Source organism: Stenella coeruleoalba, assembly GCF_951394435.1.
Source record: "Stenella coeruleoalba genome assembly, chromosome: X".
Lineage (NCBI taxonomy): Eukaryota > Metazoa > Chordata > Mammalia > Artiodactyla > Delphinidae > Stenella > Stenella coeruleoalba.
In genome coordinates this window covers 89,580,639-89,605,014 of record NC_137152.1, presented here as the reverse complement: position 1 = coordinate 89,605,014, position 24,376 = coordinate 89,580,639, and the positions used below count along the sequence as shown (strand labels likewise).

The window sequence follows — 24,376 nt, the reverse complement described above, 5'->3', positions numbered from 1 at the left end:
CGAGAGCCGCGGGGAGGGAGGCTGAGACTCGGCTCGGAGGAGGAGGCGCGAGGCCGGCGGGACAAGCGCGAGGTGCCGAGCCGCGAAAGCGCGGGGCGCGCGCCGGGGCGGGGGCGCGCGAGGGCTGGCCGCGTGGCCGGGCGTCCGGGTCAGGTAGCGGCGCGCGCGCGCGTGGCCTACGAGCCCCAGGCGCGCCCCCGGCGGCCGGGGCCGCAGCGTGCTCGCCCCCGCCGCCAGCTCGCCTCACTCATGGGTCGGAAGCGCTGCGTGGGGGAGACTGTTCCAAGATGGCGGCGGGTTGCTGCGGGGTGAAGAAGCAGAAACTGTCCAGTTCGCCCCCCTCTGGCTCGGGTGGCGGTGGTGGCGCCTCCTCCTCCTCCCACTGCAGCGGAGAGAGCCAGTGCCGAGCCGGGGAGCTGGGACTAGGAGGCGCCGGTACGCGGCTCAACGGTCTAGGAGGTCTAGCCGGAGGAGGTAGCGGCAGCGGCTGTACCCTCTCTCCCCCCCAGGGCTGCGGCGGCGGCGGCGGGGGAATCTCCCTGTCGCCCCCTCCGAGCTGCGGAGTGGGCACCCTACTTTCTCCCCCGGCCGCCGCCACCTCACCCTCGCCCTCCTTGCCGTCCGCCGCCTCGTCCTCATCGCCCAGCTCCCGGAAGATGGTGGTGTCAGCGGAGATGTGCTGCTTTTGCTTCGATGTGCTCTACTGTCACCTGTACGGATACCAGCAGCCCCGGACCCCCCGGTTCACCAACGAGCCCTAGTGAGTACCGTGCCCACCGCCGCCCTCTCCCTTGCGCTCGGGATGGGGCTCAGAGTTGAGGCAAAGTACGAGTCAGCCTCCCCGCCGGCCGCTGCCCCTGCCCCTCTCGCTGCCCCGGGTCCCCGGAGCCGCTCGCTCTGAGTAAGGGCACCCCGCGCTTTCTGCCCTCAGAGGCAAGCGCCTCACACTTGGAGCGGGGTGCTGCTGCGAGAGATGGCGCGCTGGTTCCCAGAGGTGTTCACTTTCTCTTTGAGATAACTTCGAGGAGTTTTGACCCTCTCCTCTCCTTCGCCACCCTGCGTCTCGTTCGCCCGGGTTTGGGAGCTCTGGTTCCCTCACGATGTTGACTTCTCCTGGCTTGGGTTTCCTTGACCCCCTGTGAAAGCCCCGCCGGTATTCCCGCCCCGCGTACCTTGCACATGGAGAGTTACTCTTCCATTGCAGCGTGAAAAATAGCAACTATCCAACTTCTGTTCTGCTAGTGATGGAACTTAGCTCCGGAGCCAATGAAGTTTACGCATCTTTTTCTTTCGGGTTTCCTCGTGTCCTGAGGAGGGAGGAGGTTTTTTCAAAACACATTTTCCCTTAGTACCTATTTTTATCCGAACATACCCATTAAAATGTGTTTCTAGTGAAGCGCACCGCCGGCTCTCTCACATTTAAAGAGTGAGACTTTTTTTTTTTTTTTTTCATTCCACCGTCTGGGTAATAGCTCATTCAAAGAGAGCTGTCCCCATAGAGCCACTGTCAGTTTGTACGTTAAGCGTACATTCGCTTTTGTGTCGATTTCACTTTTAAGAAACCCATGTTAGGCTCGACAGTTCGAGAAATAGTTGAACAGTAAGTGTGTAGGAATTTTTACGGTTTCCTTCGGTTTTGTACTTTTAGTTATTTTACCCTTCAAGTGTGTGGGTGAAATTATTTAAAATAACACGGTTACAGCTAAAAGCCAGGTTAATTCTAGTCCCTGTCCACTTGGATGTGTGGGAAATGGGGCATATGTTGTTTTTTTTAATGTGTAAACTGGGTATAAACTGACTTTTTGAGTTAAATGCTAGACAGAATGTAAAGCCCAAGGAAGGACAGAATGACAAAGAGGGCGATTGTTTTTATTATGAGTACTTAGCATCAACAGGAAAAATAATAGAGAAAAATTTCAGTGAAACTTATACTGAAAAGCATCAACCCTTTTTCTAGCTAAGACAAGTGCCCCTTGTCCCCATATCATAAATACCTGAATTGATGTTCTTTTTAAACTGCTTCTTTTCATTTTGTGAGATTAGGGGATTAGACTGTGACTGGATACGTATAAACACTTCTGCCTAGACTAAAAATATTCAATTAATATGTAAAGTGGAAATTACAATAAAGTGTCCTGGAAATTATAAATTTGCTTCGTTTGTTTTCTTTGGCTTTGATGCTTGAAATGTATTTTTGCCACTCTTCTGTGGTCTGTGCTTTTTCTTTCAGACTTGGTTCCTCTTTGGGCATTGGTTCATAAGAAATGCATGAAAGAGCATAGAGACTGATACTTTGTCAAATAAATTAAATATCTTGATAAATTTCATAGTTTTAATTCTAGAAGCTTAAATCCTAAACCCACACCTGTACTTAGCCAATTTAGTTTTTGGTTAAGAAGTAGAATTCATCTTGAAAAAGACTGCCATGTAAAAAAAAAATCTATGAAATATTTATTAGGTTGAGTCACTTATTTGTGACTTTTCTGCCTTCTCTTGGATGTCTATGATGTATTAAAGCCAGTCTGGGGATGATACATAGGTTGGCTCAGCAAAGTCATGGGACTGCAAAAATTCACTCCTGTTCAGTTATATGAGTTTGGCAAAGGCTGTTTTACTATTCACGCTCCATTGCTCCAAAGCATATGCGAACACACTTTCAGGAGGTGCTATTTTCACACATTTTAAAGTGAGTTTGGGTTAACTGAATGACTGTAACAAGAATTTTAAAAGGAAAGTGAGCTTGACCATCTCATACAGGAAATGCTTTTGAAAATGTCATTTAAAAGTGGCTACTCTGCACACGTATTTAGGTATCGATTCTCCTCTAATAGTCCACCCACTGGATTTTTCATGGAATTAAACAGAGAAAATAAGACACCCTTTTGACCACTGTGGATATGTTGAAATGATGGTGGAAGAATAATAACTATTATTTAGCAGGCCTTGGCTGTGTCATGCATTCTACCAAACAATGAATTTAGAAGAGCCACTGAACATGACCAAGGGGAGAATGAAAGTTCACTTAAGTGGAAAGAGGACTGTATCTTATTTTCATTTATCTTAAAGTCATTTTTGAGGTGGACGGTGGAAAAATTCAGCAAAGTTTCTTAAAAGCAGTGTTTGATTATGGAAGTGATATAACTATAATCACTTGACAGTGCCTTAGTAACCAGAACCCATTTTCTTTCTGTTTTACATATTTAATAGCATTGTATACTTATTAGTGTGGCTTGGTGCTGGGGGTCATAAGACAGAAATAGGCACATTGCTTTTCTTTTTTCTCCTCAGAGTTATTAGGATCGTGGTGTCACGAGCAGTGCTGTTTCAGGTCCTGTCTCTGTCCACCAGAAGACGTGCTTTCAACAGTGGCACATTCTCCTGTGGGAAAGCACACCGTTTTCATCCCTTCCCAGGACCTTTCTGTCAAAATGTCACTGGTGAAATCTGCCTTTTGTAGGCTTAGAAGTTCTAGCTTCATCAGTGACCCTTCCACTCTGGAAGGTTATTAGAGATTTCCAGTGATCTATCTGTTTCAGGTTTGGCGGGGAGGATGTCACTATAGGAAAAGGCTGTGTGGATACAAATTCTTCACTGTTGCTGCTGTTTCTTGGAGTACCTACCTCATTGCGAAGAGGTAGCAGTATCTGGGACTTGGGAGGACAGTGGAAATCTGTTTAGTGGAAGACAGGTAACATTTGTGTTCAAAGTGAGGAATGAATTACTGAATCCTTGGTCTCAGTCGCACAGCCACATTTGCCCACAGAACTAAGATTCAAGACATGATAAAAAAATGACTTTAGGTGCATTTTACTGTTCAAAGTCAGAGTTCTTAGATTTATATTGAATAGATGGGAACACAGCCACGTTATAGGAAACGATTTGCTACCATAAAGGGATCCACTGTGCCAGGTGTCGAGCCAGTTAGACTCCAGAACCGTCGCTCTCAACCTGCACATTCGAATCACTGAAGAATTATTTAAAATATGGACGCCAGGGTCCCAACCCCAGAGATTCTGATTTAATTGGTCTTGGATGGGGCCTGGGCATCAGGATTATTAAAAGCTCTCCAGGTGATTTTAACATGCAGCTGAAGAGGAGAACCAGTGGTTGTATTCGACGAGGCCTTTCTCCTGAGATTCTGATTAATTTGGTCTGGGGTGGTTCCTGGGTACTCGGATTTTATGAGCACCCTGGGTGATTTTTGGTAAACAGCTAGTTTGGGAAACACTTGCAGTGTGGTCTGCAGAAGACATCACCTGGGAACTTGTTTGAAATGTAGGTTCACAGACCCCCACCTCAGACCTGCTGAATTTGAATCTGCAGTTTAACAAGCTCCCCAGGTGATTCTTATGCACATTAAAGTTTGGGGAGGAGTGGTTCTCGAACTTTAGGGTACATCATAAGCTCCTGTAGTGCTTGTTAAAACACAAATTGCTGGGCCCCATTCCCAGAGTTTCTGATTCAGTCGGTCTGGGGTGGGGCCGTGAATTTGCATTTCTAACAAGCTCCCTGGTGATGCTGCTGCTACAGTTCCCAGGACCACAAGTTGAGACCCACTGGGTTAGAGAGTGGTGAAGACCTGAATAAAGTAGTTGAGCAACTGTAGGGGAAGGGCAGTTTTCACTGTCAGTTTCCAATATAAAACTTCCTGCTTCCGTGTTAGTATATTTTATCGTGGTCTTTCTAACTTAGCACCAGGGAGATTGAAGGCTGCCAAGATCATCATAAGAGTCTGAGGTTCTTGGTTTGGTTTCAGTCCGAGGTGGGGTTGGCAGGGAGGAAACCCTCACCTGGAAACCTGCGGTACAATTTTAGGTCTTTTTTTCAGAAATTGTTAAATGTGGGGGGCACATTTTAGGAATTAAAAGCAGCTCAAGTATATCTTTAAGTGAGTTGTATTGATTTTAGTAAGTCAAGTCCCCCTCTGTTCCCATAAAAAATGCTTTGATGATTAGTTCGCTTAAATAACATGTTGTGATGAGATTTTGAAAGCTTTTACTTATGCTTACGCTTGCTAGATTGCATTTTAAGAATTTCCCTCATTAACAAAGAAATATAAAAGGATCCTGCTAAGGGACTGGGCCTGTTCAGTCTTTATATCTTTAATGCTGTGTTGCATGTCACATCCCATGAACTTTTAATTTTAATCTTCTTACCACCTTTGAAGTTAATGCAGTACTACATTCTGTATAGACCATAGCACATAAAATATGTTTTACTATTAAACATCAACAAGTGTGGTTTTTCCATTGCAGTGAACAAAATGTATTTTTTAAAAATCCACTCCTGGACATGCAGATTTTGAGAGACTCTGATCAGGTGTTTGAACAATTACCTTTTTCTTGTCGCAGTAGTCAAATTACTGTTTTTCTGTGTGCTTGGGAGGAATTGGGTTGCTCTAGGGAGGTGAGAGGTAGGCACTTTGTTTCACCAGAACAGTAACAATCCTATCGCATGTTAGTAAAAAAGATGATTTGATAATGCAGCTCAGGTCAAAGTGATATTAAATCAGCATTTTAAACACAAACTATTATATTTCTAGTATGTCTTTTTTGGATGAAGACTGACCAGAATGGCCAGAAGGTGTATATGTTTCTTGCAGATGGTGCTACTAAGCCATTACAGATTTCCTTATCTGTGCTAGTGTAGTGGTCATAATGGATAGTTCTTCTTTTTAAAAAAAAAATGTCTGAAAAATTGTTGAGCATTTTTGGATGTATTATACGGGTTGTTTTTCAACAGTGTTGATTTCCATTGGAAGGCAATCCGGTGTCCTATCTTACTGATAGAAAAGAAAGCAGGCATGCCCCCAGTTGTCATTTATGCTGTAAAAACCATCAGTGACTGAAATGGTAGGATGTAGAAATATAAATTACAAAACTATTTTTATATCCATGCATAAAGGCGTACGTAGGGCAAGGTATATTTAGTTACAAAGGAAAACTCATTGCTTATTTTACTTTCTCCCCCATGTGGCCAAAGGGAGTGATGATCTAGCTCATGATTTTTCTTGCTTATGTATTGTGTTTGTGCTGTGTTCAGGTCCCAGTTAGTGGGTAGCAACCAAGAAGGAACTTCTGCTGGGATCTCTCAGTCCAGTGGGAAGAAGGACCACTACTGAGAAAGAGAAAAATGCTCTGTTAGCCCATGCATAAGTTGCTTTTTTCTAGTATGTGTTTCTCAGAAACATACTAACATTCACATTGTTGTCTTTAAAAGACTACACACTTTTTGAAATTGTATTTGCGTTAAAACACTATACCCTATTATGGCAATTTATTATAATTTTGAAGTCAGTTGTGCTTCCCATTAACAGACCATCTTTTTGAGAATGTATATGTGTGAAACACTAAAACTTGTGCAATGAGATTAGTCAAAGTTCCCTATTTCAGTAGGCGTTTTTCTGTTCTCTCCATGTCACACATGCTTGCCTGTTTTAAAGCAGCACAATGACCAGGGCTTTTGCATTTAAATTTTCTTAAATAGTCTTTTTTTTCCCCCAACTTGTGTAATAATGTCTCTTTTTGATACTGTTCTGAATCAATTAAGCTAAGTGAGTGAGGACCAGCAGTAAAACCCAGGGGCTGCCAAGAATGGACCTTCAGTGTGTAAGCTGTCTTTCCACAATCAGTAATTGGGCAGTCGCTCACAGGACACTGGAAACAGTGTGGGAAGCCAGTGGTTGTGTAGGTGGGAAGAGTAGATTCCCAACAGTAAACTTATTTAGAGTTGAGCTTCTGTAGTTAGTGTTGCTAAGAGCAAAAATGAGCCACAAGCTTATGTAGTAGAAAGAAAAGCGCCCATAGGAAAAAGTATGGGGCAATAATATAGCTGGTTGGGTGGGGCGTATTTTATGTTTGGTCCAACTGTAAGTGGCATCTTTTCTATCAAGTGTGGGTGTATTTTCTACAGCTTTTAATGTATCATACTTTCAAACTTGCTCAACCTTAAAAATTTTAGTGTTGAGTAGCTGAGTGGAAATTATATGTCACTGGGGAAAAAAACCCGTTTTTTTTTCTGTTTGTTTGGTTTTTTAGCATATACATTATGCTGAGTTCCGTGGATGGAAACTAGAGAAATAGAAGAAATAGTTCTATCCTCACAGAACTCACAGTCTTGTTCAAGATATGATACAGATATCAGAGTTTCTTAAAATGCTTACAGAGCAGTGTATACATGATTACAGGTGAATTAGATACATGAAAAATGTTGTACCTAAGCATGGTAATGACATGGGGTAAAGGAGTGGTCAGGAAGAAGGCTTTTGGGAGAGGGCAACTTTTGAGCCAACGTTTTAAATGGCAGAAGTACAGAGACTATTGGTAAGAGTGGGTATGACCAGTAGATCTGGAAGTCTTACTTGGTTGTTCTCAAACCAGTTGCTGTCACCGCCACACCCCTTGCCAGAGCACTTGGGGATTCCCAGCAGCTGTCTTCAGTCAGCAACTTGCACACTCAGCATTCGCCATACCAATCCCCTTGCTCTGGTCTCTAAGATCATAAAACTTCAAGGAAATGGAACGTAGCCTTTTGTCCTGGGAACCCTCTGGGAATGCTGGATAAGAAATATTGGATCTGATTATAGTTTCCCATGTTAGGAAGGGAACAGAATTTGCAGACAAGCCCTCTAGAATGTAGGATGAATTGGAAGGAGAAGAGTCTCAAGGTAGGGGAGCCCAGCGAGGCTTAAGGTGATGAGGGCAGGAGGAAAACTGGCGTTGCAAAAGTAGGGAATGCACCCCAGGGACAGAGTTTGTGAATAAAGGAATGTTGAAAAATCAAGAAGTAGAAGAAGTTGTCAGTGTATGCAGAGACTCGCACCCTAGGACCAGGTTTTGTGTAGGAGTGGAAAGATTGCAGCTCACCTGTTTTTTGCTTTCCATCATTGCCTCTTCTTTTCTTGGCTCTGTGCCTAGCTATTCTTGTGCTCAGGAAAAGTTTGTTCAACAGCTCTGTTGGAATGGCGATGAAATTTGATCCCAAGTGTAAGAACCTACCCCGCCCACCTTTCACCTATTCCCAACTGTTATCTAATTTGAGAGAAAGGAGAAGACATGTTGGTTTGATCGAATTTGGATCACGTATAAAGATAGCTGAGAGAGCTCTTGGATGAGGATCTGAAATCAGGTGATTGCATGTGAGTAAAGAGGCATTGCAGAAAAAAGAAATCTACGAAACTCCCATTGCTGGGGCAAGTGAGGCTTTGAACATAATTCAGAGTTTGTAAGTCTGAGGAACCAGGAGGATGGTGGTGTCAGTTAAAAACATGGTGGGCGAGGGGATGGGACGAAACAAATAGTTGGTCACATGAAATCAGATTTCTTAATATGTATATTTCAAGTGTTGGCAGTTAGCAAATGTCATTTCTTTTTTAATTAACAGAACCACAGAGCAGCAAAGAGCTATTGTGATGATTTGGTTTGGTTGGTCTCTTGGGATCTCTCCAGCCTCCCGGTCTCCCCAGTCGTGACTTTGAACTGCCGAAATGGGTAGAGATCAGTGATAGTTTTAAGCTTTGTCTTGCTAGTAAAAATACCTGACAGAATGTTGGGTTTCCCTAATGTAGGTTTATACATTTTCTCAGTCTTCAGGCTTATGAATTTGAAAGCACTCAGTGACTCTTATATTTCCTTATGTGTTTATCACAGCACAGTTGTCAACAAAATAGAGCCTCGTGGAGGACCATCTCAGAAACTTGTATTGGGTTGGCCAAAAAGTTCGTTCGGGTTTTTCTGTATGCTCGTACAGAAAAACCCAAACGCACTTTTTGGCCAACCAATAGTTTCAGGCCTTGGATTAAAGGAAATTTGTGAAGGACTGAAAGTACTGTCTGGTACTAGATTCTAGGTCCTATGTCCTCAAGCTTAGAAAAAAAGAATCAAGCTGGATCTGTTTTGCAGCTTTGCTCAGCAGTGAAAGAGAGATGTTATCAGTGGACAGAATTAGCCATATTGCTTTGTGATCTTTGCAATCTTCAGTGGATAGGCAAATGTGAAAAGTTCTGCTTGAGTCCAGGCCTGCTAATATTAGTTTTTAAAATAAGGTCTGTGATAGTCTTGATGATTCTTGCCTTTCCCCTGTTTCATTTTACAGATAATCCACACTGTGACCCAAAGCCACATGCAATGCTGGGAGAGCACAGTTGACTGTATTATGCAATATCCTGCCAGAAGATGCTGACCAGCTCTCTAGTAATGGAAAGTAGTGAGATTGACTTAACTGCCTATGTAGCTCGCCTTGCCATTCCATATACTTTCTGTAAGCATATGACACACAATTCTAGTAACATATCTTATAGTGAGATCTTGGATTGCTGCAAGGTGGTGACACCAGATTCTCTGCTTTGCTTCAGGCACTGGTGGATCTTTGAGTCATTCTCATAGTATGGGATCTATGAAAAATCGGTTTTGGTGCTGTCAGCCCAACGGCCACAGCACTGTGTCTGCCTCAAAGAAATGCTCGTGTGCTAGTCACGTTGGTGTGTTTCTTCTCTGTGACAGTAGTATTGCTTATGTAGCCTAAAGACCACGTGGTTAGGTATAGGTGGTTTGGGTACAGATAAGTTACATCTCTGGTACAACTTGGACCTCAGTACAAACCTCATTGTAGTAAGACAAATACCCTCTGTATCCTGATTTTGAACAACAGTGAGGTAAGTGTTTAGATGCTGGGTGCTCTTTTCACTTTTTTTTTTAAGGTGGTAAGTGGAAGACAGTGTTGGTGATTTATTCACTAAAGAAGAATCTCATGAAGTCTTCTGGCCTTTTTTCTATGTTAGAGTATTGCTCTCGATGCATTTCATGAAGTTCCCCATGATTAAAACAAACTCCCACGCTTAGTTTGCATTAGAAACAAAAAACTTGCCAGTAGGTTGGCCAGGTACTTGATTTTGTGGAATAACTCTTTGATGGTAGAAGTAGAGGGCTAGGCAGTCAGTGGTTGAAAATGTTTGTTCATTTCCTGGATCCATCTACCCCATACCCTTGTCAATTTAAAAAAAACCCACAAGAACAAATGGGAATGATACTGCCTCTATTTCTCTGACGCTAATGAGGTGATAGGTGGTTTGTGGTGTATTTTACTCTACGAAGTCCTCTAACCATTGCCCTGTTTGGCAAGTTGTTTTGCAGAAATCCACCCTTCCACACAGAAAGCATGGCTCTGTGGAGACAGAGAGTCACACAGGGCTGGAGGCAGGAGTAGGGGGCATGTGGGAATCAGCGAAGGAGAAAAATGAGATTGTTGTCAAGTGAGGTGATGCCTGGATTCAGGGCAGGTAAAAGAGACCAAGTGTGGAGTCTGGAGCAGGACTGCTGCAAGAGGCGTATTTTACATGATACAAACCTAGGTGTCCCTCCTTTAGGACCAAGAGTTGTGGCACTCTGGTTAAAAAGAAATGATTCCTATCAGCAACAGATGCACAGAATGAAGTTTAATAACATAAGAGGACTTGCGTACGGGTCCCCCGAGTGCTTCCTAGAGACCACATTGAAAACCATTCACATCGTGTCCTCAGAATGAGGCCTCTGGGTAAGTTTGGGAGCCGTGGGACAAGTAGCTTAAGTATAGTCCAAATGGATAAATGTAGCCACTCTCTGGTCATTATCCTTTTTTTTCTTGATTTATCCTCGAACATAGTTATAAATCCTCAGGTATTCAGATATGTCTTATTTTTAGGCATGTGTATTTAGGTATATTAATAGCCTCTCCTTAGATGTATGACGTTTCTTTTACATAGCTTGCTGCTCATAGTTATTCTCCATCACAAAGATTATGGAACAGATACTATGAAAGGAGAGAGCCAGATGTAATGTCTGATTGCAGAATGCAGTCATAGGAAGGCATCCTACTGAGTATACTTGGCTCTTCTGTCCCTTATCTCCAGTGTCTCTTAACGGGACCCACTATGGTCGATTTAATTTGCAAATTACACTCTCAGAGGTAACTGGGGTATCAGCTATTTTTGGTTAACGAATTTCTCTTCAATCATATAGATGTATACTGATTTTAGCAAGTTTATTTTTATTGTGGTAAAAAACACATAACGTGCGATCGAACCTGTTAACACATTTTGTAAGTGTACAGTACCGTTAACTATAAGCACCATGTTTAGCTTACTTTTTAAAGGTACGTAATAGTGGCTCTACCTCAAGCAAGTAAGTTTTCATAGGAATGTTGAGAATCTTTTAAAGATCTTACCAACCCACATTAGAGATGCATGAAGCCTATCCCCACTTCGTCCCAGCTTACCCTTCCCCCCTTACAGGAGAGCCTAATTTAGGCTTTGAAGTATTATTTTTCCAAACTTACTGAAAATTATGAGTAAACTAGATTAAAGGCATTAGAGGCAGAAACAACCATTTTTAAAAAACATTTCAAACTAGTAGCATTTCAGTTAGTATTTGACCTGGCATTTATCATTTGCTTTGTTAGTAGACTTAATACCAACTACCTGTATTTGAACAGAGCTTGATTTTCTAGCTTTCCTTTTAGGTCGTTATCTCATCCTCTGTTCTTTAGGGCTTTCTAACGAATTAGCTAATAATAATATAAGGAAACATCTTTGACAGGTCAGAGCTTGGCCCTTGTTCACCCACTTTTAAAGGTGGAAGGAGGGACCAGAGCATTAAAGGAGAACATTAGTTTTGACAGTTAATCCTGATATTTCTGAGAAAATGTGTTTTCTAGAGAGATGGAAAATTGGAAGACACCTTGCCTCATGGGATATTATAAGTAAGGCCTTTCAGTCCATATGTGTGCATATAAACTGGTTAAGCACTTTTTGCAATTGCTTCTTATGGTGTACACATTTGTTTCTAATGGAGAGCTCACATCTAAATGTGGTAGTGGCATCTGTGAAATAATAGGTATGGTAAAGTCATGGGTCTTGAAAGTTGTTTATTTGCCCTGTTGTCTACACAACCAGTATGAGGTTATTTATCGTTAGCAGAGGTGCAGACATTTTTAAGTAATAGCACTGAATTGTAATGCATTAATTTGAATTTTGGAGCAGTTTCTAACTTCTTCCATTTAGAGATGCCTCTGCACTTCTAAAGGAGAAAATAGAAATTCCACCATGATTATCCCTTTGCTTATAGACATTTAAAAATGAATATTTGTTCAAGCTTCAGGATTTATTTGCCAGCATTATCTTAAGACAGTGTGTTTTACCTCGAAACCTATCTCTTATTCTAAGCTAGTACTGCTCTTCATATTTTGGTTAATTCTGATATTTCAGTTCAACAAGTGATATAACTGTTGTGGGCAGAACACTGGTAGGCTCCTTTTTGGGTGCGGGTGAGTGATCTATAAAATAGACATAAGCCATGCTTCCTGCCTTTAAAAAAGCTTGCAGTCACATTGAGGAGACAAGATTCAGGAAACAAGTAATGAGGTCACATATGACTTAATGGCCAAGTGAGTGATGGAGACAACGAGGTCTGTAGGAGTTTGGACAAAGACTAATGTGGGCAGGGGTTATAGGAGGGCTTCGTAGACAAAGTAGGATTCGGGCTGGGTAGGCCTTTTTCATAGATAGATCAAGCATTCTAGACAGGGAAACAACTTAAAGATATAGAGGTCAGAATGAGAATTAGACAGTAGTCAATGGGTGCCACAAAGGTAGTTTGAAGTGGGGGAGATCCTAGCAAGAAAGGGGATCCATCACGAGACTGTTGCTGTAATTCAGGCATTGGGAAATGAAGGTCTGCCAGTTGACAATTTTTAACTGTTAATGGCTTGTGAATTGCCTCTGTCTTGGTATAGTTTCCCTTTTGTCCAGTTAATTATGCCTCAGCAGGTTCTTTAATGTCACGAATGTCATGAAGCCTGGACAAGAGACTGGGAAATAACACAAGTAGGAGTCTGCTGTGTAGACAAAGTACTTTCATTCATCAATAGACATTCAGCATAAGTCAGTTAGATTAACATTGGTTTTACCACCCTTTGCTGAGTGCCTTCTATGTTCGGTGTTCTTTTTTTTTCTTCTAAACTTCAGTATCTCAAACATAAAGCTGGGAAAATTGAATAGCTGCAAAGATTATGTAATTGAAAAAATAAACCCTAATTATTATAGAATTAAATGGCTTTAAGCCACTTTTTTCCTCCATAAATTAATGAAGAAATTTTACTTGGATGTTGCAAATGTAACCCACATAAGGTAGGTACTGGGATTTATAATAATTATAGGAGAATTGTATACTAATTATTGAATGATGTTATTTATTAAATTAGCTTTAGATTAGTGGGTGTATCCTTATGGTTCTTTTTCTTTTAATTTTTTTTTTTTTTTTGGCTGCGTCGGGTCTTCGTTGTTGCGTGTGGGCTTTCTCTAGTCGTGGTGAGCGGGGGCTACTCTTCGCCACAGTGTGCGGGCTTCTCATTGCAGAGCATGGGCTCTAGGCACACGGGCTTCAGTAGTTGTGGCTCGTGGGCTCTAGGGCACAGGCTCAGTAGTTGTGGCGCACAGGTTTAGTTGCTCCACAGCATGTGGGATCTTCCCAGACCAGGACTCGAACCTGTGTCCCCTGCATTAGCAGGTGGATTCTTAACCACTGCACCACCAGGGAAGCCCCTCCTTGTGGTTCTTAACATACCCTATTTGAGAGTGCTACAACGCTTAAGACACAAACTATATAAGCAAAATCTTTAAAGGTTTTATAGTATTATTTAGAAACAAAACTCTAAAATAGTTTCCTGAATTACAATAGAACAGCGTATTTTTATTTTTTGTTGAACAGCTGCTCTTTGAAGACAAAAGAGCAAAATTCTCAGTCTTTTGTTGATAATTTGTCTTTAATTTTATTAAGATATAAGCTTAGAACCCCCAAATTCTTCTTCAGTGATCACTGTAAAATTTTATTTTAGTAACTCACTTTTTTTGTTCTCTAGAATATGTTTCAGAATATAAGGAAATTATTTCGCAACTCTGAGACTGATCTCTGACAGGTTCTAGCCACATAAGCATGAATGTTGTGCCAGCATACTCAGGAAGTAAAAAACAACACTAGCACAATGCTTATGAACAGTGTTCTCTGTGTAGTCAGTTTATGTTTATAAGTAGACCAGCTCTCCCTGATGTCATAGCCTTGAATTATGAATAATCTGTAACTTGAATTATCTGTTACTACAGTGAGGTGAAGATATACCAGATGTTAAAATAAAATAGGGGTAGTGAAATATTTTTGAATCAACTTTTTTGGAGAAGAGATGGATTTTGGCCTATATAGGTGATCATAGACCCCTGCCACACAGTAGGGTAGGAGGCCAAATGGAATCCAGTGGTTCTTAGGACAGACCACACAGAGGTCCCTGATCACTCTCAGTATGCTTAAAATCTTTATTAACAAAGGTGTATGCCCACGCCAGGGGAAAGAGAGGTAATTTTGTTTATACAGGGTTGAACCACCTAGATGCCAATTTCATTTTTCACAGGCTTCAAACAATAGTCATGTTAAATGGGCAGTGGCCTCCATAGTGTAGAGCACAATCGAGGGAAAAAAAGTCAGTGGTTTTCCATTTTGGCTGTGGCAAGAGAACAAGCAAATCCCGTTTTAAAGTGAAACAATGGGTGTAGGTCCAAAGGGTCCTGGTTCCTGTCTCCAGTGGGCTGTGCTTAGAACCTTTGCTGTGTTTATTTCAGTTCAACCTAGAGAAATTCAGGTCAATTTTTACAGAGGAGCGTTTTAGCCTTGAAGCTTTCTTTCACTTTCATGAAGAGTTATAATTATTTGCCATCCCATAATAACCATTCGTTAACCCTTTATTAACTTAAATAACTTACACGAGCCCAGCAGGGCCACTGGTGCTTTCCTGTTCTCAGAATTGTTGTTATATTTATTTGAATACTTTTGTCTCCCAATCTCTCCCACCCCAAAATTGAAGCACAAATCTAGGAGGATCCTTCTCTTCCCCTTCCTCAACATAATTTTTCTATGGAGCTTCATTTTTGAAAGCAGTAGTCTTGAATATCTGAAGGCTTGGTAGCAACTGCATAATATATAGAATTTTGAACACTTAAATCCTAGCAGTGTTTAACCACTTTGCATTATCTAGAAAGCTATTTACCGGTCCTGCTAGTTTTCCAATTTGGGGAGGTGGTGGAGTGATGGTGGTAGAGAGGTTGTGAATTTATGACTTCCAGGTTTTTTCAAACAGTGGATTTGAATATCTAAAGGAGTACATAAACACTGTTTAACTGGACTGATTTTGAATTCAGGGCAGTGCTAGATTTCAAAGATTTCTAGGTTTTCCAGACAGTTTAAAAGCAGAGAATAAGTGAGATGTTCCATTGTGCTCCTTCCTGTGCTTCACCTGGAAGTGGGTATCTTTTTCTCTATGTGTATAACTGACATCATAAGATCTTTGTGGATTTATTTAATATTGTCTGTTATTTGGGGACTGACCTGGCTACATGTAGCTGTACGCAGGAGGGTAAGAACATGTGTTTATTGTTCTCAAGGAGGTATGGCACAGGCTTTAATCACCTGCTTATCTTTTACCTATGAATCCATTCTTATAGAAGATTGGAATGCTTGGAAGGCTATTTGGTACTATTTACTTATTTTTTTCTACTGTTTTGTTTTAAACTCTAGGTTTCCATATGTTTAGATAAATGCTTCTTTCTTTCCTAGTATTTCTGCAGTCAGGAGTTTTTAATCTATTGCCTAAGAATGCATTTTTGGGGGGGGTCAGCAAACACACTGAATATCCTACATTTGGTGAACCAAAGGAATACCTTTGTTTGTTTTTATGGAAATTCTTGATGTGTCTGTTCTCCCATTAATATAATTTGGATGAAGAGACACAGATTTGAAGAAGCCTGACCCAAGGGATTATGAGTTATCCTGAAAGCACAAATAATATTTTAGCATGTAATTTCCCTCATAAAATGTTTTATGGCAGACTTGTTTATGTCATAGAACTGAGTCAAAGCTGAATTCAACACATTAGTCTCTATCCAAAATTAATATTTTCTGGCTAAGAATCAACACTGCTTTACGACTCTTAAAGCATTTCCTTATATTAATCATCAGCAGTAGAAATTTGCTTTATTTGGGGACCATTTATTTTCAAAAACAATTTTTTCTCACTTCCTGAGTTATTGCGTAGTTTACAATGCAAAGAAAACATCCAGCGCAGGGTTGAATGATAGGATAGACTTACTAACTTAGCAACTCATTCACACATATTGGCCTTAAAGTACATAAGATTCAAATTATTTATATTAATGTCAGCGAAATGAAAAATTATTTAATCAAGGACTGTAATGCTTGCTCATAAATTCCTAAACTTGCAGATTCTAAGTCCATGAGTTCTAACGATACATAGTAGTGAAAACTTATCATGTTATATACCTTTATCATATGTTCATGCTGGTTTTTAAAAATATGTACAGACTAGAATAGTGAAACTATGAATGAATGATAGCATCGTAAATAGCACTGAGACTACTGCCGTCGTTGATTTTTATGAGTGAATTCCTCTATATTGAAGATTTGGTCAATTTAAATTGTTTTTCTCAGAGAAGAACTTAATGACTTTGTAATCACTTTTACTGTGTTGTAAACATTAAGTCAGTGATACTCAACAGTTTTTTTCCAGCAACATGCCTCTCTGCCCTGCAGCATGACCCCCAAACCCAGAGTCTCATGTACAAATTCTGGGTGCTAATTGGAGGAGTAGGGAAGTTATGTGGAAAGCTTTATGTGTTGGTTCTCATTCTCTGCGCCACCGCCCCCACGCCCCCGCAACATATACAATACACACAAGGGTGTGAGCAGGTCGTTTTTCATATCGAACCTGCAACTAAACTCATTCAGGACCCCCAGGACTCTCCAAATGAAGAACCGCTTATAATATGTTTGATATCTCCTAATTTAGTATTAGGATAATGCTATCATTGTTCTCAGACTCTTTCATAACTTGTAATTTGGTTTGGCAACATGATAATGAATAGTCAGTTGTACGTGATGAAATAGTAAATGTTCTATTAAAATGAGTTTTTAAAGTGTTTATGATTCTTTATAAAAGTCAAGATTTAGAGCTTGTAATCACTGTCTTCCTCGTTTCATCTAAGAAACACAGTGAGACCTTTTCTTAGTAACCTTTCATCTGTTATGACTCTAGGCATTGAATTAGATGCTATGCCTTCAGTCCCACCATGACTTGGATAAGTCATAGTCTCTCATGTTCTGTTATGTAAAATTAAAATATGTGAATCTTTAAAAAGAAGCAATATTTTAAAAATACTTAAATGTAGCCAAATGTTTATAACGGTAAATGCATTTTTTTCATGTCTATTATCAAAAAACATATATTTCCTTGTAGTCGGCACAGGTAAAATGAAATGTAAATATAGGTTGATCATATTTTACCTCTTCAAATTTTATAGATGTTCACGAATACTTTAACCTAGAAATTTATGTGTAGATATCACCAGGGATCCCACATGTTTTGCTGGGCAGTTTTAAGAGCTGAAGGTTACAGTCTTTTTGGAAGACACCGGTTCCAGAAAGATTTTCAAACTCAAAGAAGGGATTTCAGAATATTGGAGTAAGGACCTCAGAAAATCTACTCATCTAAAAAAGCAACATGAAAACTGGCAAAAATTTTCAAAATCAGCTTTCTTTGGAATTCTGGAAATTAACCAAAGACTTCTAACAACCTTAGGAGCATTTATTTATTCATTAAAAACAGCCTATTTTCAGTAAGAACAGTGAATATTGTGTTTTAACTTGTCCTAATCCTACCTCCCTTTCCCCAGTTCCATAAGGAAACCAGCAACCTTGCAAACACAGTAGCTATGAAAACCAGTAGCCACTGGAAGGGTCAAGCTCCCCAAATATCCCTGTCCCCATAGAACTGTAACTGTTTGACCTGTCTGGCAGCTCCATGAAAAGGCCTCATTCACAAGGCTTGTCTTAACTTGATGTGACTCATCCTTGCTTAGTGGAAAAGTCTTATCCTCAGGACATTTGTTTAAAACAGTTAGGGGCAATTGTTTAACATTGCATCTGCCTGAGGTAGTGATACCAGGAGGGGCAAAGAAGGGGCTGGTCAAAAAACTCAAAAGAAGGATCTGGAGATGAAATAGGGAGCTTTAAAAAACTCCAGTATATTCCTGGGTATCTACAAGGCCATACACATGTGCAGGGCTGGGTGCATGCCCAGGAAAGATCTGAGGAGGCCCTGTTTGCTCACCTCTGGCTGACCTTGAAAATCTGCAGAAGTAGGAAATGAAGACCAAGGCAGAGTTGTAAACTGCCAGAGCATTGAAGGCATGTCCCAACACACACAGGATCCCTTGGCAAGGGGTGAAAGATCTATTGGTTCAAGACATTTTAGAAAAATCTCTGTCCAATCATTAGCTGACCTCTAAGCTAACTGAGCAGAGACTTCCAGTGACCACATATGGCAGGGAATACAGACTTTACAGAATTCTTCCAGGGACGTCCCCAAACAAACAAATAGCAACAGCAACAACAAACCTTATATTCAAAGGAAATCATGCCTGAACAATTAAAGGAACGTTGTGAATGTCTTGCCAAATAAAGAATATCAATAGATAGAAATTATTTTTAAAAGAACCAAATGGAAAATCTGGAGTTGAAAATTTTTAATAACTGAAATAAAAAATTTACTGAAGTGGTTCAACAGCAGATATGAACTGGCAGAATTAAGAATCAGCAAACTTGATGATAGATTGAGATTATACTGTCTGAGGAACAAAAAGAAAAAAAGGGTGAAGAAAAATGAGCAGATCCCTGAGGCCTGTGGGACACCATCAAATATACCAGCATACATATAATAGGAGTCCCAGAATGAGAAGTGGGGGAGCAGAAAGAGTATTTGAAGGAACAATGGCTGAAAACTCCCCAAATTGATGAAAGCATTAATCTACAACATCCAAGAAGCTCAACAAACTCAAAGTAAGATGAACTTAAAGTAGGAAAAATTCACAAGGATCCACACCTGGATGCATGATAGTTAAATTGTTGAAAGACAAAAACTAAGAGAATCTTAGAAGCAGCGAGAGGTAAGGAACATATCACGGACAAGGGAGTCTCAATAAGATTAATAGCTGATTTATCATCAGAAACCATGGTGGCCAGAAGGGCAGTGGGATGAGGTATTTAAGTGCTGAAAGAAATGGATTGTCAACCAAGAATCCTATATCTAGCAAAACTATCCAACATAAATGAAGGAAAAATTAGCATACTCCCAGATAAATAGAAACTGAGAATTTGTTGCTACAGATCTGCTCTTTAAGAAATACTAAAAGGAGTCCTTCAGGCTGAAATGAAAGGACACTAGATAGTAAGTTGAATGCACACAAAGGAATAAAGAGCACTAGTAAACATAACTACATAGATAAACATAAAAGGCAGCGTAAAGGTATCTTTGTAACTCTTCTCCTATTTGATTTAAGAGAGCTGCATAAAGCAATAATTCTAAAATTGTTGATGGGTTTATCACATATAAAGAGGTAATCTGAATGACAATAATAGCATAACGGAGAGGGGGAGGGACAGAGATTTTGTATACTGTTGACATTGGCTGGTATTAACCTGAACTAGATTTTTTTAAGTTAAGATGTTAAAATGGTTCCCAGGGCAGCCATTAAGAAAATGACTCAAACTGGAGGTAAGAATTTGGTAGTTAGTTTTAGAAATCTCCGTGCTTTGACATGCAGGTCAGATTCTGGGAGAGAGATTGCAGATTATTTTCAAAGTTAAGTTTTATTTGACAATTTCTTTTATATGCTGTAAACAAGCACATTATCTATGTAGAATATTTTGGGTTCTTTGTAAGACCTTAATAAAATACTAAAAAGAACTTCATAATGATCATTCTCAGAACGTTCCCATGAATTAGGAGTTTGTTCTTATTCCAGTTTCTAAGATGAGAAAACTACACCAGAGTGTTTAAGCCTTGCCTATTTCTTCTTAGTATGATTTCTAACATGGTGAGAATTATAATACTCAAGCATTGGTTTTATAACATATCCCTCCTCTCTCCTAAAAGTGCTTAATGGCATATATTTATTTATTAAAAAAATTTTTTTTACATCTTTATTGGAGTATAATTGCTTTACAATAGTGTGTTAGTTTCTGCTTTATAACCAAGTGAATCCGTTATACATATACATATGTTCCCATATCTCTTCCCTCTTGCGTCTCCCTCCCACCCTCCCTATCCCACCCCTCTAGGTGGTCACAAAGCACTGAGCTGATCTCCCTGTGCTATGCGGCTGCTTCCCACTAGCTATCTATTTTACATCTGGTAGTGTACGTATGTCCATGCCACTCTCTGGCTTTGTCACAGCTTACCCTTCCCCCTCCCCATATCCTCAAGTCCATTCTCTAGTAGGTCTGTGTCTTTATTCCCGTCTTACCCCTAGGTTCTTCATGACATTTTTTTTCTTAGATTCCATATATATGTGTTAGCATACGGTATTTGTCTTTCTCTTTCTGACTTATTTTTGATATTAAAATTAATATGTTTTAATAATTTTATGACACCCCTCAAGGAACTGGAGACAATTAAAAAATCTCTCTCTAAGCTTGCTTGCCTCTCTTCGAGAACTAATTCCCAGAGGCCTTCAATCTGATGTGCAGTATCTGTCAAAAAACATGTATATCTATTGCCCAGAAAGTTGGTTTTAGCTCAGGTGGAGTCTCTTTAGAGACTTGAGAAAAATTACGTTTTTTCTGAAATAAGTATGGCACATCAGTAAAAAAGTTGAATCATTTTAATAGAAATGTCTGAATTTTAGAAGTGAATTATCTGTCAATGGGCAGATTCAATGCATCCTTGAAAAAGTTAATTCAAATAAATATTTCTTAAGAATTTTGTATGTCCAAGGCACTGTGGGAGATTCAAAGATAAATAAAATGTGGTTCCTGCCCTCATCAAGGCTTACTATTAAGGACAAGTATGAAGGATTGTAACATGATGAAAAAAAGTTGCCTTTTATATTAATGCTTGCTTTAAAAATAAAAATAAGAATTATAATAGAGTTTTAGTATAACCTAAGCTTTTGGAACTTAACATAACCTAACTCACCTAATGAATTACAGAGTAGACTAAAAAAGTTCCAGATAATAAAACCCGTTATAACTTATAATATCAATGATTTGTTCCTATGGGGAGAACATCAGCTCTCATTTTGACTTGCTTTCAGTTCTCTTTATTTGAGGAAGAGGTAATGTGGCAGGCAAAATGATGAAAGGCTCTGAGCAGTTTTGAATGGATCTTGACCCTGCTGCAAGTAACATGAAACAAGCACTGCGCTGCTTCTTGGGACTGGCTGTCAGGATCAAGGATGTCCAGCAGGCAAAACAAGATTCCTTGTAAGTAGGAAGCTATTGAATGGGTGCTCTCGGAAGGGACTACCATCTTCTTCTCTCTCCCCTTAGGGATCTTAGTCTCCTTATTTAGCAATTGTTTATCAAGTTTAAAGAGCGAGTAGCTTAGCAATTTCATAGTAATGTTTCAGCTTAGAAGCAAGCTGTACATGGTTGAGGAAGGGAGAAAGGATATGGTTCTAGTATACGGATCAAGAAGGTGCTGGTTCCACCTCCATGAAGTCAGGGCAACATTCTCAAGGATGTTCTGATAGCATACTTTCTTTCTGTGACAGACTTGTAAAAGTCTTTTTATTTGCCCTCACAACAAACCCACTGTGCTATTTTAAGCAAATTAGTTACTTTTACATTAAATGGTATTTTTAAAGTTATTTAATTTTTAAATTATGAAATGTTAATTAAATGAACTGTCTTCAAAGATGACTGACCTCGATATTAGTTACTGTGGGAATAATGAGATAGATAAGGCTTCCCTGCCCTTAAGAAGTTTATACTCTAGTAAGGGAGCTAAGTCATGCACTGAGATAACTGTACTACAAATAAGTCTTACCTTATAGAGGGAGGGACAAATAAACCCTATAGAAGTTAGGGAGTGAGGAGCCTGGATGGGAGATTTTAGCTAAGATGGCTGAAGAGTCATCTTGTTCATTGACATACAGATGTTAAAATAAAAATGAAATTTATAAATCACCCATATTTCCATGAAAAATCTTGCCTTCACTGGAATAAACCTGCATCTTTTTGAGCATTGGTGTCAACAGTTGCTGACCTGGGAATGACTGATGCTAATGAGAAGCTAATTTTTTAAGCATCATTCCCGGGGCAGAATCAGTGGTAAAGAATCCGTCTAGGTGTGGGGTTTTAAGAGTAAGTCAAAAGGAAGGGCCAAGATAAAAGGTCAAATTAATTCAAGAAAATCTGTGTCCCAAGATATGCCAGACATTGTGCCAGGAGCGGCTAATGCTGTGGTCCCTTGCCCCAGAGGAGCTAGCTCACAGTCTAGCAGGAGGATGCACACAGTGCTGGGTCAATGGAAGAACCTATCCCTAGATCCCATCCCATAACCCCTGGGCCTTTTAAACTGGGTGAAGGGGAATACATCAGATGGAAGGGATACTTTAAAACCTTCTGGCAGGAAAACTGTGTCCCTGGAATAAACTTTTTTTGAAGAGGTAGTATGTGTACATGGTATGAAATTCAAACATCACAAGAGGACAATAAGATGTACGTCTCTGGGCTTCGCTGGTGGCGCAGTGGTTGAGAGTCCGCCTGCCGATGCAGGGGACCCGGGTTCGTGCCCTGGTCCGGGAAGATCCCACATGCCGCGGAATGGCTGGGCCCGTGAGCCATGGCCGCTGAGCCTGCGCGTCCGGAGCCTGTGCTCTGCAACGCGAGAGGCCACGACAGTGAGAGGCCCGCGTACCGCAAAAAAAAAAAAAAAAAAAAAAAAAAAAAAAGATGTACGTCTCCTTCCCACCCCTCTCAGCTGCCCAGTTCCCCTCCCCTGCTGCCACCAGTTTCTTGTGTACCTTTATAGAGATAGTCTATGCATATACTAGCATTTGTGTACATATGCGTACCCTTTTTTTTGCACAAAGAGTAGCATACTATACATACTATTCTATACTTTTTTTGCAGTTAAGAGTCAATCTTGGAGATATTTCTACATCAGCACACTGAGAAATGCCTGGTTCTTCTATTTGTTTCTTTTAGCTTTTTATTTCGAAATAATTATAGACTCACGGGACGTTACAAACGTAGTACAGAGAGATCCCATGTACCCATCACCCAGCTTCTCCCACAGGTGATATCGTCCTTAACTGTAGTGTATTATCAATGCCAAGAAACTGACCGCCACAATATAATTAAGTAGACTCCAGTGCCTGTTTCTGTTTAATGCCTGCAAGGTATCCTGGTGTATGGATGTACCATAGTTTATTTAATTAGTCCTTTATCTGTGAACATTTAGATTGTAGCATTGCTGGCAGAGGGAAAGACAGGAGACAATAATTATCCATGTATTCAGGGCCACTGCTAGCACGTACGTTGCCTTTGTGTGAATTTGAAAAAAGTGCCCTCCCTGGGTGGATGCAGCACCATAGGTGCATGGCTTGGAAAGCAGAATATAACCTGGGTAACTGCATTTAGCATCACTGCATGTATATCTGTTTGCACCTAAGTGGGAATCCATACGTGGGATAATGGAGTGTAATTGAAAATCTGCAGCATGGCATCAGTGGTCCAGTTTCAAACTTTGAAGCTGTCTTCTTTTTGACTTGGCACGTCCTCATCACCCCTCCCCAATATCTCAGTCATTGAATATTTTCTATTATTTGTATATGTGTCCTTCTCCCACATTGAATGGTAAGCTCCTTTGATAGCAGAGACCTCATGTCTTCATCTTTGTAGCTTCCTTCCCTTTGCCTCCTCACTCCATTATTACCTACATAGATAGAATATTGTTTTATATAAAAGGGTTGAGTAAATTTTTGTTTAAACTTTTTCTTAAGGCAAGGAAGTTAAGAGCAGTGAAGTTTTTAATTTGCCTGTCGGTACTTGAAGAGGTGTCACGAAGTTTTAAAATAAAAATTATTTCGAATGAAAATACCCACATATACTGCATTTGCAGGAGAGAAAAAGAGTGTGTCAATAAGTCAATCAACTAATAATGGGGTGCTGCAATTTCAAAAATATTAAGCATTAAAGTATTAAAAGGAAGAAAATAAAGTAACTGAAGTCCTTGTGAAATTTTAAGCCAGTTATTGGGTTTTGGTTCCACCAAATATTGAAATGTGGGAATAAGAGTAATCCTTCATAAGGGCATTTTAAGAACTCATAATGTGTACAAAAGAAATATATACCGTTACAGATAAAAGAAAGCATTTTAAAGCTCTATCGCAAAGAACCTGAAGTATTTTATATGTATTATACGCTATGTTCAAAAGTACAGTTCTGAGAAGTTGCATAAATCTTGTGTCCTAAAAATATGCAGTGTCGTCAGGTCTTAC

At 40.1% G+C, this 24,376-nt stretch overlaps 1 protein-coding gene across 3 annotated transcripts in view; it reads left to right on the top strand.

Annotated features, from left to right (window-relative positions):
- The first annotated feature begins 249 nt into the window (after nucleotides 1-249).
- The window catches only part of AMMECR1 (AMMECR nuclear protein 1), a 105,119-nt gene continuing 80,992 nt past the window's right edge, over nucleotides 250-24,376 (top strand). For 2 of the 3 annotated variants that reach the window (XR_013825605.1, XM_079909770.1), the window contains exon 1: nucleotides 279-760. Coding sequence is in view for 2 of the 3 variants with exons in the window: in XM_079909770.1 (XP_079765896.1) it covers nucleotides 288-760 (473 nt within the window). In the remaining variant the exon portion in view is untranslated. Of the gene's footprint in view, nucleotides 761-24,376 lie in introns of all 3 variants that reach the window. The other variant, XM_079909769.1, reaches the window with a different exon arrangement.